Here is a 16,303-nt window from a genome sequence, read left to right on the forward strand (position 1 = left end):
TGCGGAGCTCAGACTCTGCTCTCACAGCGGCACCGGGGCAGCACTAACACTAGACAGATCCTACTAACAACTTTCCAACCTTAAGACACAAAAACCGACTCAAGTGCTGCAACCAGGAGGCATAACAACCCTGGTGCAAACTCACTGCAGCGTACAAAGTCAATGCAGACACAGCGACTCTAGGCACAAGCTTGCAGAACACACAGTTTAGAGACTCTGATATTGGAGGTCTGGAGAAGACTTTCTTTTCTTAGTGAAAACGACTCGTGATGGTTCTGTCACCATGCATTCTTGTAGCTGGCATGCTAGTAGTGAGTTTGACTTCAGCTGACAAGGTAAAGGCAACTTTTTTGTGTTTCTTTAATTGCATCTGCGAGTATGTCTGTTGAAAGCAGTTGGTGCATCCCGCGAACTGTTGGAGGACGTCTGCAAAGATGCGTGCATATTGTTTGTGTTAGAAAATGTATCAGCATTGGAGACAGTGTCAGTGTGTAACAAAGTATGCAACTTTTGTATGTTCAGATGACGTCAGTGGTGGGATGTATCTCCACTTTCATAGTGCTTTTGGCTAATACATGAAATGAAACCTAAGGCTTTCTAGTGTGTTAACTTATAACGGGATCGGTTTGCTTATTTCTTCTATGCTTTCAGTGTATTAGGTCCATCATGTGTGTGAAGAAAGTGCTTCTCTGTCTTTTAAACATCTGGATAGAGTGAAGGCATTTAAAGGCTGTTCCCTTCTTGTAAACTGTGCAGGGTTGTGTTGGGATTGTAATTGCAGACGTGTTACATTCCTCTTCACGTTGTGTTAAGTTGTTGGGTGTTATTCCCACAAATGTCTTTCTGCCCAGTGAACACGTGAAAGTGAAAGCAAAATTACTGCCACATCTGTCAGGGTCTAAAAACTTTTTGGGAGTCAAATTGTGTATTTAGACATCTGCTCTGTAGAGTTTGGTATAAATATTGTATTTGTTATGAGCTGTTTTGATTAATTTTCATTTCACTACTTTCTTTCTAGGCTGGCGAAGTAGATAAAACAGGTAAGAGTACATACATACTGATTTAACATACTGATTAACACAGACTTTCAGACTGCTGGTACTTTTTTTTTTAAATGTTTCTATAAAACTCTATTTATATTTGATCATCCAGCCATCAACTGTAAAATTAAATGTTGATGTTTTTACTCCTTCAACCATGCATACCTGTATTAAGATTGTAATTGCTAAGGGTGCTCCCTTTGGATTCAGTGCTTTGTAACATTTGACATACACTAAATTAATACTTTGTAATAACTAAAAAATAATAATTAACAGAAAACGTTGACCAGTATCTCTAAAATATACAGCTTTCCAATTATCCTATATTTAATCTGCTTTTAATGCATTCAGATACTTTTAAACACAACTCCTCACACAAATTGCCAATTTTTGCAAATCTGGCTCCCCTTTTAACTAATGTTTTTTCCCTCCTGTTGCCTACCTGTCAGCAGTTAATCATTTATATGTCTCAGGCCCAAGCCAAATTAAAATGGAAAATTGCTGTGAAATGAAAGTGACTGTAGGAATATTATAAACTTCCTTTCGCTACTGACATGACCGCAAATGAGCTGCTGATTGAGGAACTCAGTATAAATCAAATGTGTCCAGTGCAGATTAACTGCCATTTAGTAGCTGATCCCCCCCCCCCCCTTCCTCCCTGCTTTCCACCTAAAATGTATGTGGAAATGCTAAAGTGGTGCAATACAACATTTTCCTAGTATTTTGCCTCTGCTGTAAAATCACTTAAAGATGATGAATTACTCATGTTGGAGTATGTAGCATCTTCCAATAGGGTATTTTATTATTATTATTATTATATTTATTTATTTCTTAGCAGACGCCCTTGTCCAGGGTGACTTACAAAATAAGAGCAACACAGGGAAGATGCATTTCTGCTCCTTACTTTCTCCTATTCCTGTTCTCCTTTCAGATTTTTTAAGGAACAGACTGCGAGAGTATGGACTGATCACTCCGTTCAGTACCGACTCAGAAGGGCACTACCTGTCCCACCTTCTCTCGGCCAACCACAAGCAAAGAGTGAAGAGAGATTTGTCCAGAGATTCAGACCCGGCACGGAAACAGCAGCTCTTCTTTAATGTCACAGCTTTCGGGAAGGAGTTTCATCTGCGCCTGCGTCTCAACGACAGGCTGGTCGCCCCGGGAGCTATGGTTGAGTGGCACAACGGGGTGGCAGGGGCTGAGCGTGGAAGCGGAGCGGGCCATGGGAAGGACACCAGCAACGTCACTGAGAGGATCGTGAAGCGAGAGCTGCTCAAAACTGACTGTACTTTTATTGGAGACATCTCAGATGTCCCTGGTGCTTCGGTTGCCATTAACAACTGTGATGGTCTGGTAGGTGTTACTTCTTTTCTTGTCTCTTTTTTTTCTTTTATTGCAAACTTGAACACTTAGTGCCTCCCTTATTAAACAGTACCCGTGTATTAATGAAAGCAATTTAATATTGTTTTTTGGTTTTATACCCAGCTGAACAACAGCATGTCAAAGCCCCATCTTCAGTACTACTTGTTCATGTTTTAGTGTGTTACAATAACATCAAAATCAGAACACATGAAACTTTATAAACTCTAGACTCTAATGGACCTTATAAAAGCCAGAACAAGAAGATGTCATACATTCTGTGCATGCTTGGGAACTATGAAACTGTGCCACATAAATGTTTTGGAAGCACATAGTGATCTAATAAAATGGAGGGAATGAGGGTAAGATGAGTTTGAAAAAATAGAATCACTGAAACACACAGACAATTTAACACCGAAACAGAAACAGTTCGTCTGATAGAGGATTTTACAGCTGCTCCATGATAACAAGAATAACATTAGATTGTTATGCCCAGATTAAATCTAAACCGAGCCACCCACCGATTGTAAATTACAAACTTGGTACTTGACAACAGCCACATTTGCCAGAGGGCTTCTTCCTTCTACTCAATGGGAACCCACCATGAAATGTTTGATTTACTGCAGACCTTGGTCAGCATGTACGAGTTGGAACTTTGTCAACAACTACGGTATACGGGTCGGACATTTTTTTTTTTGTGTTTGTTATTTTACGCTTGTAAAAAAAAAAAAGCAAGATGTGTAGGAAACTCCAGAAAATGTTGCTGAAACTGGGAGATAACATTCAAAATCGTAATGAACAATGTTTTATTTCTCTTTTCAACATAATAGTGGTTTTATTTGTTTTTGCATTTTTTGTGTGAATGCAGAATGGCTACACAGGCTACTAAAACAATGCAAACACCCAAACATTGATTTAATGTAGATTTCTTCAGATGGCAAAGAATAATTCAAGTTTCTTTGTTATGCCATATAACCATCTATTCAATTTTTATTACATGAATAAATATTTTGAAAGCATTCTTGGAATTGACTTTTCAGTATAACAAACTGAAAAGTTGTTTCCGATTTATAAATATCCCTCTACAATGCGCAATACAGAATAAGTAAAGAAACAAGAACAATCATATTTTTTCAAATAATGTAAACCACTTACAGTTTACAGTCGTTATCTATAAAGACACTAATAGATGTAGGCCTATGCCAGAAGTTAGGGAATGTGTAAACTGTGAGTGTCAACAGCTTGGTTACCATTATAATGATTCAAAAGCAGATTATGCACTGCTCTGCCTCTCAGCATAGCATGATAAGAAACAATAATCCTCATTATTTACAGTTTAAAGATTGCTTGTGTTTGATGACTTAATCTTTGAAATGGGATTACTAGTCATACTGGGCCAGACACAGCACCACACGGGCAAGACCAGCCTCCCACACTGATAGTATGAAGGAGCACATTACTGCAAGAGCATCCAAAAACAGTGCTCAAAATGTTCTGACACAAGTGACATCAACTTGAAATTAAAACAAATATTTTTTGTATACTGGAAAGCTTCTAAATACTTTACATGTCTGTCACCACTATAAGAAACATGTAGGGTTTTTAGAAACATGAATATTAGTATAAATAGTATTCTTCCTCAAAATATGTATGATAAAACTCGACTCTTAAGCATGGACTCCCATTGGTGTTTGACAGAGGAAAACATGTTCTTTATTGAGCTTCTGTGCCTTTGGACCCAGTGCTAATGTAGATGAATAGCAATACATTGGTACGTACCATCAGAACTAGCATAATATGGATTATTTCAGTGCAGTGCATTCTGATATTCAAGAGTTAAGGATGAAATGGATTCACTTGACCTCTTAGCCCTGTAATGTATAGACCGAGCTGCACAACTAATCAGGTTATAGAGCAAGAACACACATTCTGTGTTTTGAAAGCCAGTGGAATGTGCAAGCTTTCCAAATATTTTTATTTTTTTGTTCACAGTGTAAGAATAAATATTTTGTTCAGGTTCAGATACAGCTGGAAGCAGGAAATATGACACCCACTGAAATAAATGATTGCGTTATAATTTCAAGATAATGTTTGCAAAAAGTATTTATATATTTATTTATTGCTTCATTTATTTATTTTAATGCAACATTAATTGTCATCTGGAGAGAGACCTTTCCACATTCACATTTTGATTTGTGGTATATAGCCACAAAGGTTTGAAGGGATAGATGAAATTACCAATGACACTGTGGACCAGTGAATAATTAAAAAAAATCATAGCTGACAATTTCAACCAAGTTACATCAAAGTTAAAAGCATCTGTTTTATTCTTAAAATATATGAAACCCTTTTAATAGCACCACATGTTTTTGAACTGGAGTGGTTCCAAGTGATCACAGATAAATTCTAATTGACTGACTTCTAATTGATTAATTAAGACCCATTTGGAGATTTTACGGCACATTAGTAGAAATGTGTCGTTAATGGAGGTCATTTCTGAAAGAAAGGGAAATGTTTGCAACAATCTGTAGTGTGTGTGACGCCTATTAGCAGCAATACAGGCCAGTCCCTGCCAGCAGCTCTGTTACTGTGTGTATCCAAGGTAACCAGGATAATCTAATTTCTACACAGTGACATTTCTTAATGAAATATAACAATTTGGAATGGCAAAGATAGTGTAAGCACATATTATAGCGAGTGGTGCAGGGTTATTTAAAAAGGTATTGGGACATATTATATTTGTAATAAATAGTTTAGAAAATGACCAGTATTTAATTGGTCCATAGTATAAGGAAAAATAAAACTCTTTATAGTTTTTTTTTTTTTTTTTTGTTGGACACATTTGTGTTTTGTGGTTATAGTTAAATTTGTACTTAGACAACACTGAGGCTGGAGGTGTAAGTAAAAGTAAACTGAAAGATGAATATAATAAGCGCAGTGGTTATGATCAATTAAGCACAGCAGCTCAATTCCCTGAGTTGGTTTGACGTCACATGCTGGGGTATCCTAGTGCAGAATGAGTCAGCTTTTTGATTATTAACATATTGTTTCAGGATAAACTTACTTTTTCTACTTTTGGCAGGAAGTCTAAATAGTTACCTACGGGCACGGATCAAACAGCGAACCTTTGATCTTAAGCGTTGTTCTGGGCCGTCTCTGTGTGTATGTTTTACTGTTGTTAATTATAAGAATTTCCATTTTGCAAGGCTTTGCTGGGGCAAATACTTATGTGGCAGCTTTTCCCCTGCTTTAGAGAAATCCAAGTGGGATGTACAGTGATTAACCTTCTTCTATCAATAGTAGGTTTATCGGAGGAGGCATTTAATTGTGGCCAAGTTTTTGGTGGGATAGGATGTAGAGAGTTAATAGGAATATCCTTGCAGTGATTCATTGCATTTAGTTTGCACATTAATTGGCTGGAATGATACTTTAAGAAGAGCATTGTAATAGACGGCTTAAGGCAGGCTTTGGTGTTAGAGTAGAGTGTGGAGTATAATCTAGCTGTACATATTTTCAAAGTGATGTCTTCCTTACTGAGAATGGTTTGAAACTAATTGTTCTAGTTAGTGGTTGTGAAGGCTATAATCTAATTTTCAAACCACAGGTTTCCAGAGATCTCTTTTTACTGGATTTCATTTTGGCATGTACTGTCCTGTTGGGTATTATTTTGTGTTTGTACATGATAATTCTGTGGTAGAGACTGAGATACTGATCCTTACAATTGTTGTTTTTTAGCTGAGGGCAGTTACTAATTGCACACAAAAGTTAAAGACTCCCCAGTGTGTAATCTCACTCACAATCTAGCAGAAATTCTTCATCCTGTAGTTCAGATCAAAGGTTTGAATCCTGGATTCACCTGAGCTCACTGGCCAGGAGACCTTACTGTGGACATGTCAGTGGGCGCTGTGTCCTTCCTTTAGCCCACATTTTGTCTCCACTTTTTCTACTTTCCTTTTTCTCTGGCCAAAACTCAGTGCCACCGGGCCAAACAAATGTGTGAACGGTGAAAAAAAAAAAAAAAAAAACAACTTTAAAAAACAAGCGCACAAGCTCCGCCCCCCGCTCTCATTCACCACTCCTCCACTCCTGTTCGCTATGACTACAGTACCGCGTTGATCACCGGCAACATTATACGCTCCACAATGGCTACACAGGGTCTCTGACAGCTCATTAGGCTGCTCTGGTCTAGGCATGTCAATCAGTCCCAGCTGACGTTTCCCTTGTTAAACATTAGGGTGCTCAGTCCACATCTCGGCAGAAAAGTTATATTAGATTCTCTCAGCAGCTGTCATGTCAGAAAGACCGGTGTGCCTTTGTATGGACAGGATTCGAGAAGCCCACAGTGTGCACAGAATACAGAGACTGTAACACACCAGTGTGTCACGTACAGGTTGACTGAATGCTGTGAGTGTCCCATGTTGATGCCTATCATTATAAAACACACAGTAAGTAGGCTTTAAACATCTGCCCTATGTCTGAGGTTGCTTTCTACAGTCAAATAGCTCATCTGTTTAGTAATGCGTAAGGAAATAAATATATTATTCAAAACAGTGTTACATTTAAAAGTTTAATTATTACTGTATTTTCCTTTTCCATAGATTACAGGTCTATGTAGACATCGAAACCTTTACATAGACAACCTAAACAATATATATATGTGTATTATACATATGCATGCTTTATTATAGACAGCTATATCCCAATAGTTTGCCAGTAATTGAGTTTGCACAATGGCTTTCTTTTGGACACACAGGCATTCTGGGAAATGCAATTCTTTATTCCACGTGCTCCACCACCCATCCTTTTCAAAAGCATAACCGATGCGGTAGGCAGAGTCCAATCTATAATGCATCTTTAATTTCCCTGTGTAATTTATCATTGATTCAACATCATAATCATATACAACAGGGAAAGACAGCCGGGATAGACAACATTTTAAGAGAGAATTTAGTAATTTAGTGGTACTTCAAGGAAGTGCTATTATTTCATTGATAAATGCTGCTTGTGTTGAAGAGCCGTTGGCAGGGCTTCAGAGTAACACTGGGCCTCGCATGACTGCGCTATCCTATAGACCTTTGTCTTTAGAGTAATACTGCTCATGATATTGATGGGTCTTTTCCTTTGACGTTTGCTGCCAAAATGCCATTGCTTGTTCAATTCCCATTTATAGGGATTGGCAATGACCGTAAAAGGTAATTGAAATAATAGTTTTTCCCTTTGATTCATATCTAACATTCCTGTAAAGTTGAACAATGTCCTAGAGAGTTTAGAGTTCTCGACCGAAGTAAATGCATTTCAGTTATATTAATTTACAGAGCCATGCTAGCAAGATTGTGGAAGAATTATGCTTTTTTTTTTGTGTGCAAATTTTGGCAACTTAAGTATATCTTAGATATGGCACTGAAAGGTATAGCCAATGTTTTATAAAAATGTTTAATTTCAAACAGCTTTTGGTAAATGACGAACACCATGACACTGCTTTGACTTTCCATTGACAGACACACACACTATTCAGATAATGAAAGGTTAATACAATTGTGGGGAATATATGACACAAAAGGCCAAAATGAAAGTCTTCAACTTCTTCCAACTGTACAAGATAAATTTTGTAGGTGGTTTTGATATTTGTTTTCTGACCACTTTGTTTTTCTAAAATACATATTGCCTTTACATTTTAACTTTAAAATACACTACAGACTTTATCCCAGACTTCATATTCCCCTAAGAATCTGAAATGAAACTTCTCAAACACTGTGGAAAGGGGCTGTTTTATATTTGCCTCATTTTCCAAATCCCTGGTGAGCTCTTATCAGGCTATGGTGGTGAAATTTACAGGATGCAACATTAAGAAAAGTGGCATAGTAACCAAAGAGAGCAGACCAAATAAACTCTGCATTTTAAGTTTTTTGGCAAATTCACACATGCACACTTGTTGTGTTTCACTTTGGCTACTAACACTGTACTTTAGCATACAGTGTCATCTTCCCAGGCATGGGGACACATCATGTAAATATATCTGATGTTCTTGTAGCCTTTTCCCAGTGTGTTTTATAAATTCCTCTTGATAGAGAAGTTTCTCAGTGTGGTGTGCTACAGCGGGCACAAAAGTCATATTCACTAATAGTTTTTGATTGTTCTTGTTTATTCAGTTAAATACTTGCCTGTTTCTGAAGTTTGACCCCCAGAGATGTTTTAGTGTGCGACTTGAGGTATATTAAGGGATCATTTCTAGGACAATTCAGAGCAAAAGTCTTTCTTTAAATTCTGTTTAGGATAAATACTGTCTTGGCATCAGTTAGCTAAGAGTACTGATGTTTGATTTCACTGATTTCCATCCATCCATCCATTTTCGAAACTGCTTATCCTGGTGAGGGTTGCGGGAGATTTCACTGATTTATACTCTTGAAATAAAAAAGTAGTCCAGTTTCAACTAGGTCACTATATCTTACCACAGTCCTGTATTTTCCCTGAAGTGCTGGTAACTGCTATAATACACATGCAAACCCTTTTGCAAATTACACTGACCTGGAAACATTCCTGGACTACCACGATTCTGCTCCATCTTAGAGAAGCACACAGTTCTCAATGGAGATAAACTCTCCATTCACCTAAACACGAATGTTTAAGATTAGTCGTGTTTAACTAATCATGTTTAACAGCAGTTCAATATAGTAATGGTGTGACAACAGCCAGACAGCCTGTTATTTGTATATAATCCTGTAGTCAATCATGGTTATCAGTAGAGATGTGCCTCCAGACAGGTCAGCTTAAGGATGGAATACACATTCTTTTGAACTATAAACCCAACATCAGTTACTTGTTGACATAGAGAGGGGTTTTCAGTTCGTGAATAGGCAAGTTTGGCCATTTTGTTGCATAAATGTTACTAACCAGACTTGAAATCCAATAATGAAATACTATATATACAGTATAGTGTACATCTGTGTGTGTATTTCTCTGTGTGTATATTTTTCTTTAGCAGTAAATGTATCAAAGTCCTAACATTCGGACCGTTCTTGTCCAAATAAATAAGTGCTTGATTTAAACAAAATAAATAAAAAGGTCCGAATGGGTGGGTGAAAAGGGGGAGGGTTTGGTGTTGGTAAGTTTAATATTCTTAAATAAGTTTGTAAAATGTGTTCTCAGGTTCTGTTTTCATTATCACGAGAAATCGAGGGATTTTAAAGGTCACTTCTATTCATGGGGTGAACGATGACTTTTAACATCCCCGTTAAAAGGGATGAAAACGGCAGGTAATGATGACGAAGGTTTGCTCACATTTCGAAGCTAAACACACCCTTAAACAACACTGAGGGTGAAAGGTACCAGTGTTTCAGCTGAATCAGTGTTTTTTAAAAGCGGCAGCACCTTTTAAATACAGCACGTTCATACCGGCATCTTAAGAAGTTTAGACTGGAGGGCCGTCTCAGAAAACTGGACCCCTTCAGCTGAATCCCATATGTTTGTCTTGGCAGCGCTGCGGTGTCTGCTTGGCGGGCGCTGATGCTGGGATATTAAACTGATGGAACACAGAACTCTTGATCCGTTTCAGAGGGCTTCTATTTAGGTAACAGCAGGCGAGGGCTCTGTCAGCCACCTGCGATTGTCTGTGGTATAAAACACACCGTTAGACAGACAGCATTCTTGCTGTGGCAGCGGTGAAACGACTGCAACACATCACCATGATCTTCTTTCTTTCTTATGGAAGGCTGTCTTCAAATACCTGCTGTTTAAACACCCGTCCCCAAAAAATGAATACTTGGAAAACAAATTTCAATGGTAGTTCTGTTTTGTATTCTGTGTAGATAAAATACTTTTCTTAATAGAAAATAATATGATTTCTGTATATTATTGAAACATTGGCACATTCTAGAATAAAGTTGATTCCCTAAGACATTGTATCATAACTACAATTGTTTTGATGAAGCGTTCTCAGAACAGGAGCAGACGTTCTTCTTGGGTTAGTAAATTAGTAAATGATTAAAATGTGTCCCTGTCCTTTATAACATTTTTGCAGGGAAATTGAGTTTGTAACATAAGCTAAAATCCTTTCGCTCTCTTTCTTATTGGTGACTGAATGTGTTCTGTATGCTTGTGCATCATCCATACAAACAGTGTTCTTTAGTAGCACATGGGAGAAATCAAAACGGATGATGAAAGACAGAAATCAGAGGCAGGATGCAGTGAGTTTGGTGGGACTCTTCCATCATAATACGAGTATTGAATTCCGTGGAGGCAATGTCTCACAAAATATCACCAAATGCTTCTCAACTTCAGGAATAGTGCACAGACGCCTCTAGGATGATTCTTCCATCATGTGGAAGAAACTAGCAAGGGAGAGGCACATTGGATGATAACATGGACTAAAGGGGGTCAACAGGCTAGTGCCAATTGGTTGCTTTCTGTCTTTTGTGAATCTTAATTGGCAACCAAAGAGGGGTTGTGACTTTTTTTTTCTTTTTCTTCTGTGGGTCTGTCCAGTCTGTCTGGCACATTCTTACAAGCGCTGAGCCGTCTGCGTTTATGTTAATTGTGGTTTGTTGAAAGTGATGAGCCAACGCCAGAGTAGCCCATTGCATATTACTTGGTAAAGCTGGTTAAAAGCTGAAAAAGTATGCAATAAATACATTAAACAGAATAAGTCTTTACTGTAAAGAACACACTGGCAGTGTAGTAACAACAGTGTCTCTGTTGCATGGTTATTTTTTGCCTTGGCAGATTTTACATACACTGACAGAATGTCTGCCTTGTTACCTGTTGAGTCCCAAATCCCTGCTCACTGTCTTGGATACAAGAGACAAAAATCCAATGATCTGCTTTTGTGGTATTATGCTGGCAATGATTCTGTAATATTGGATTGTAACAAGGGAGTCCGATTAATTTCAATAAATACAATCTGAGTAGACACTGGCCTCTCTATCCTAGCTTATACTGTGCGAAAGTGCCTTTAGATGAATGTCACTCCCATAAGAACCTCCTTTTGGCTAAACCAGCCAATGGGACCGTATTCCTGTACAGTTGAGCTGGCAGACCTTCTGGTTGGTTTATCTTCTGAGAGCAGGATTGTGAAATTGAAATGCACAGCACGTCTTTACAAGCAAGCTTAGCACTGTGTAGCTTGTTACACATTGTCTTGGTACTTGTTATTTTCATATGTAATTGATTAAATGCAGAATGCAGTGACGACACCGAAGCCCTTAAACTCTGTGTTCTCCCCCCCCTCTAAAGTAGGTATTGATTACTGAAATACTGACATTTGCAGCCAATGTTTCACAAAGCTTCAAGGTGTTTATTTGAGCTATGACTGCCAATATTTGTAATTTACTCTTGGCTTTCTTTTCTATTTCTATTGAGTTTATAACAAATTCAGATTTAATTTATAGCCATTTGTTCTAGTTTATTCATGTAAATATGCTCAGCTTTATACAACAATTAAACATGTAAAGTATACTATTGTGATTTATAGTTAACCAACATGCCTCTTATTCTAAACCTCACAATAACAAATGTGTCCCAATCGGCAATGGTAGTTTAGCGTAATATGACTTTAATGGCCACAGTCTGTGTGTCAGCGGTTTGTTGTTTCTACACAATGGAAAGCAGCCGTCGGGTTTGGTGCCAAAATCTGGGCCAGTGTTAGAGTGTGATTGTCAGGTATTTGTAGTTGTTGACATTGAAGCCTGACATTTTTTTTTCTCCCAATAGCAGGAGTATGTCGAGAAGCAACAGAATATTAATACTTGGCACAGAGATGTTATCTGGGATATGTGGTTATTAATGGAGTTTTATCTCTCAGTGTAAGTTTTGTGTTGCAGTTACGAGACCTGGCATGTAATCAACACTGAGCTTAATTCACTACCAAAATGGTTTTGTCTGTAATGGAAAGGTAGTGTTACATTAAACCCGTCTGCAGAGTATCCTTAAAAATCAAGCACATTGATTTTTACACTACAATTTAATATTGCAAACTGCCAGAAAAAAACTTCTGAGGCATAACAATAACCACATTGTTGCTTGTGGGGTATTTAGGATTTTTAAATTACTTTATTTAGGCCTGTACTCTCCAAATAATAATACCTACTATTAAGGTTTAAAATCTGACAAATTGAAATAAATGGCCTAATAAAATAGTCATTATCAAAGTCTTTGTCTTGAAAAGTGGATATTTAATATTGTAGAGCATATAAAGTTTAGATTTGTACAGAGAAATGACAGTTTAACAGACATAATAAAACACATGCACGTCAAATATCTTGTAGGGGACAATTAATCAGTAAAAGATCTTTGTGATATTGTCAAACTGTGTCTGTATTACAGCTTGATGCTCTGTTGCACTTTTCCTGGCATTTGTGCCTCTTATCTGTGACCTTACTATGAAATTTGTGTGGCAGAGCGAATGCCATTTTAAATGGGGTTCATGGTCTGTCTGCTTCTAATCGTGGGAGTAAATAAAGAACAACATGTTAGGAAATATCAGTTGTTATGGACCTCTGCAATTCATTTGATTTGATGATTATCCTTTTGCTTCGGGGTAATGAACTTGTCAAAACAGTTATTTTGACCATATAGATAAGGTGCAGTACTTCCTGCTGCAGTATTGCAACATGTGGTTTCATATTGAATCAATGCAGCTCAGATCATGTCCAGGCAAAGTGTGTCGACTGGCAAATAACAATCCTTATCAATTTCGTCTTTGAACAAAAGCAATGAAGCATTTCTCTGTATTTTCTAGAAGGTCACTTTTGAGTCAGGGTGGGTAGGCATTAATCCCTCTTAAACATACCTTAGAATTCACTCAATTGTGAGGTTTTGTTTAAGCATGAATTCAGTGCTGCTGTGGGTAAAACAGATGGGAATTTGGAAAGTGTCTGTGAAAGTTGTATTCCTTAATGATCTTGAAGTTGCTGGTAGTTTACAGTACCCTGTTTTTTTCAGTTGCATTCATAGTCCTGTAACTCGCTGTAACAGTACTTTCACTGGCCAGCACATGCAACGCCCATCTTTGTTGTCTTCTTTGATGCAACGCCACCATTAGGAAATACTTTGCTTAAACTGTGCCAATAACTATTCTGGTCTATAATTAGTCAAGAGCTTAGATCCTGTACAAAACTTTTCAAAGATCTAGGCCATTTCATTAACATCAACTACATGCACCTCCATATTTTAGATAGGAAATGTTAGTTTGAGCTATTAAAATGTATGTAATTGTCTTTTTAGTTATTGTATCTTAGTTGTATCATGTTTCTCTAGTGGCAGAGCTCGCACTGTGTTGTGTTTATTGGTTTGGTTAATTGCAGGCTAAGGGGAGTAAGTGGAGAATAACCTTGTGTGAGGCCGTTTCTGGAATTATACAAATGTGCAAACAGAACCCATACGATCAGGCCGAGGAGGCCAACATGAGGTATGACGAGAACTGGGAAATGAAATCTTGACCACATTCCAGTGCTTCTCTGTACTCAGACTGTGTACATGAGGCCTGAGCTGGGGCTCTGAGTAGACCTTCACTGAATAGGATTTTTTTAATGCTCAGCTATATATATAAAAAAGACAGTAAGCAACAAATACTGGGCTTGTTGTTGGCAATAGGCAGTTGGGGTCAGCTTCAGTGTACAGGGCACATGTCAAAAGGGCTTCAGATGGTCAGTGTGTGGTTTTTGAGGTACTAAGCAATATAGAAATGCATTTGACTGGTTTTTGAAATGTGTGTTAATATTTACTGAAACATCTGTAGGTTTGCACATGTTTATTAAAACATTTTGGTCACAATGGTGCTTTTGGCACAGCGTTTACAAATCATGTCAACCTTTTACTATTGAAGGGAAATCATTGCTCAAACACAAACATCAACATTGCTATAATGTGACAGATGATGTATAGCACTAAAGGCATACAGGTCATTTACTCATTGCTTAGAATGTGTTAGATGAAATCAGTGTAACAATCAGTTATCTGAAACCATGATCAGCCAGTTGAACAACAAGGGGGTAGCTTTGTAAATTCAGTGTGACAAAACTGCCTGGGATTTATTTGTTTATTTTTGATTTTGTGCTGTTCTTGCCTAATAGTTCTAATTTCATGCCTCAAAGTGTGTCAAAAGAATTTAATGTTGCGTTTCATTTTGCATCACTAGGCTGGTATTATTCGGACGGACTCTGACGAATACTTCATTGAACCACTGGAGAGAGGCACGGAGGAGCATGAGGAGATGGGGAGAGTCCATGTCGTTTACCGGCGGTCAGCTGTTCTAAAGGAAACCTCAGACATATCCAAGGACTACCTTTCGGCTGGTATGTTGCCCATGTTATTTTTTAATTTAACATGCATGAGACAATGACGTAATTGAACTCTGCCCGAGTGGCTGTTAAATAGAGTTTTTACCCATTTATTTGCTTTGTATTTTGGGCCAACATCTGTTCAAAACTTCTGCAATTTACAATATACGGCCATAAGGCAATTTGGATGAGTGCAGAGGCTGAAAACAAGATGATTGATAAAATATGGATGCATAGCTGCGATAGTGACTTCCTCATAACTAAACAAATATGCTAGCTGTTAAGAAATCGGGGGCATTCCTTGAGTGAAAAGTTTCAGAAATCGCTCAGAAAGCATTTGATCAATGTTGGTGGCCCACTCCATTATCTCATTCATTGTGGACAACATTTTTACTAGATTTTGTTCGCCCCTCTGCGGTTCAGCATCAGAAAGTCTCAATGACGAAACTTCCCATTGAGTGGCACGCATTCATTCAGAAACAGCTTTTTGTTGAAGTAATTTTGTAATTACATTCTAACAGTGGGAAACTTGGGATAGCATGGCCTTTATCTTGCAGTTTCCTTTCAAAATGTCCTTTTTCTCTCGCTCTAAAGAGCCAAGTGCTTGTGCGCTTGTCGCAGTTGCCATGACAATGTGGTCGAGTGTCTTTGTCCCAGGTGGGAAACGCGCAGGAGTGAGACATTATTAGGGAGTTCCTCCTGGTTGCTAGGAAATACAGGCCATGAAACAACAGGCAGGATAATGAGATGACTGTTGTCCACGTACAAGACCCAGAGGAATTCCCAGACATCCTACAATTGTGCGTGACAATAAACATAACTGTACCATAGGTAATTTCCTTGTTGGGAAGGGAGTATAACTAAGGATAAGAAAGTGTTTTCCCTCCAATAAGTAAAGGGATTGTTTCTGTGTAACAAACAACGAGAAAGACACAAGCTTTACCATTAGAAGATACTTTCCTCCTTCATTCAACTGAGCTATGATAGTGAAGTTCTAATTTAATTAGGATCATGAATCCAGCTTGTTCGATAACATTTACAAAGCGTTGAAGTTTTGTTTTGTTCGATTTTTCTGAATGCCATAAAAAATGTACTAGAAAGGCAAGGTCACATGTTCGGGCCGTCAGTGCAAGACACTACCTACTTGAACAGAGACAAGAACTTACTAATTATATATTACTTACATTATTAACTATGCAATGCTGGACTCTAGCCTTGGAGTAACGTTTTATTATATTGTTTTTTGATTGTATAACTGACTAACAATCTCCCACAGCAGTTTCGTAGAGTTGCTCAAATAACAATATTTGAAAATGCAAACTGCATTACTAGAAAGCTGTAGGCTACACAGTTTTCAAGAATAAATACACTATATAAAAACATAATATTAAACATTAATCAGTAATTATACTGTTATGTCCCTAATGATTTATAAGGCAACAAATCCCATATAAATAAGATTAATTCTGTTCACGTGCATTCATAAACTGTTTTAAGAGTGGATGGGGAAGATATCGTGTTCAACACTTTTATCTGTAAAGATGTGAATGATCCAAGATGCTTTAAAATGCAGTGCATGTTAGAGCAATGAATTTAATTGAATTCCCTGTAACAGGCTGGGTATTTGAATGG

At 37.8% G+C, this 16,303-nt stretch overlaps 1 protein-coding gene across 6 annotated transcripts in view; it reads left to right on the forward strand.

Annotated features, from left to right (window-relative positions):
* Window positions 1-16,303, forward strand: part of adamts3 (ADAM metallopeptidase with thrombospondin type 1 motif, 3) — a 74,229-nt gene continuing 57,926 nt past the window's right edge. For all 6 annotated transcript variants that reach the window (XM_066710623.1, XM_066710625.1, XM_066710626.1 and 3 more), the window contains exons 1-4: window positions 1-335; window positions 1,019-1,040; window positions 1,972-2,393; window positions 14,530-14,686. In XM_066710623.1, the coding sequence (XP_066566720.1) occupies window positions 270-335; window positions 1,019-1,040; window positions 1,972-2,393; window positions 14,530-14,686 (667 nt within the window). In that variant the 5' untranslated portion in view covers window positions 1-269. The remainder of the gene's footprint in view (window positions 336-1,018; window positions 1,041-1,971; window positions 2,394-14,529; window positions 14,687-16,303) is intronic.

This window comes from Amia ocellicauda, chromosome 8 (assembly GCF_036373705.1).
Source record: "Amia ocellicauda isolate fAmiCal2 chromosome 8, fAmiCal2.hap1, whole genome shotgun sequence".
NCBI lineage: Eukaryota > Metazoa > Chordata > Actinopteri > Amiiformes > Amiidae > Amia > Amia ocellicauda.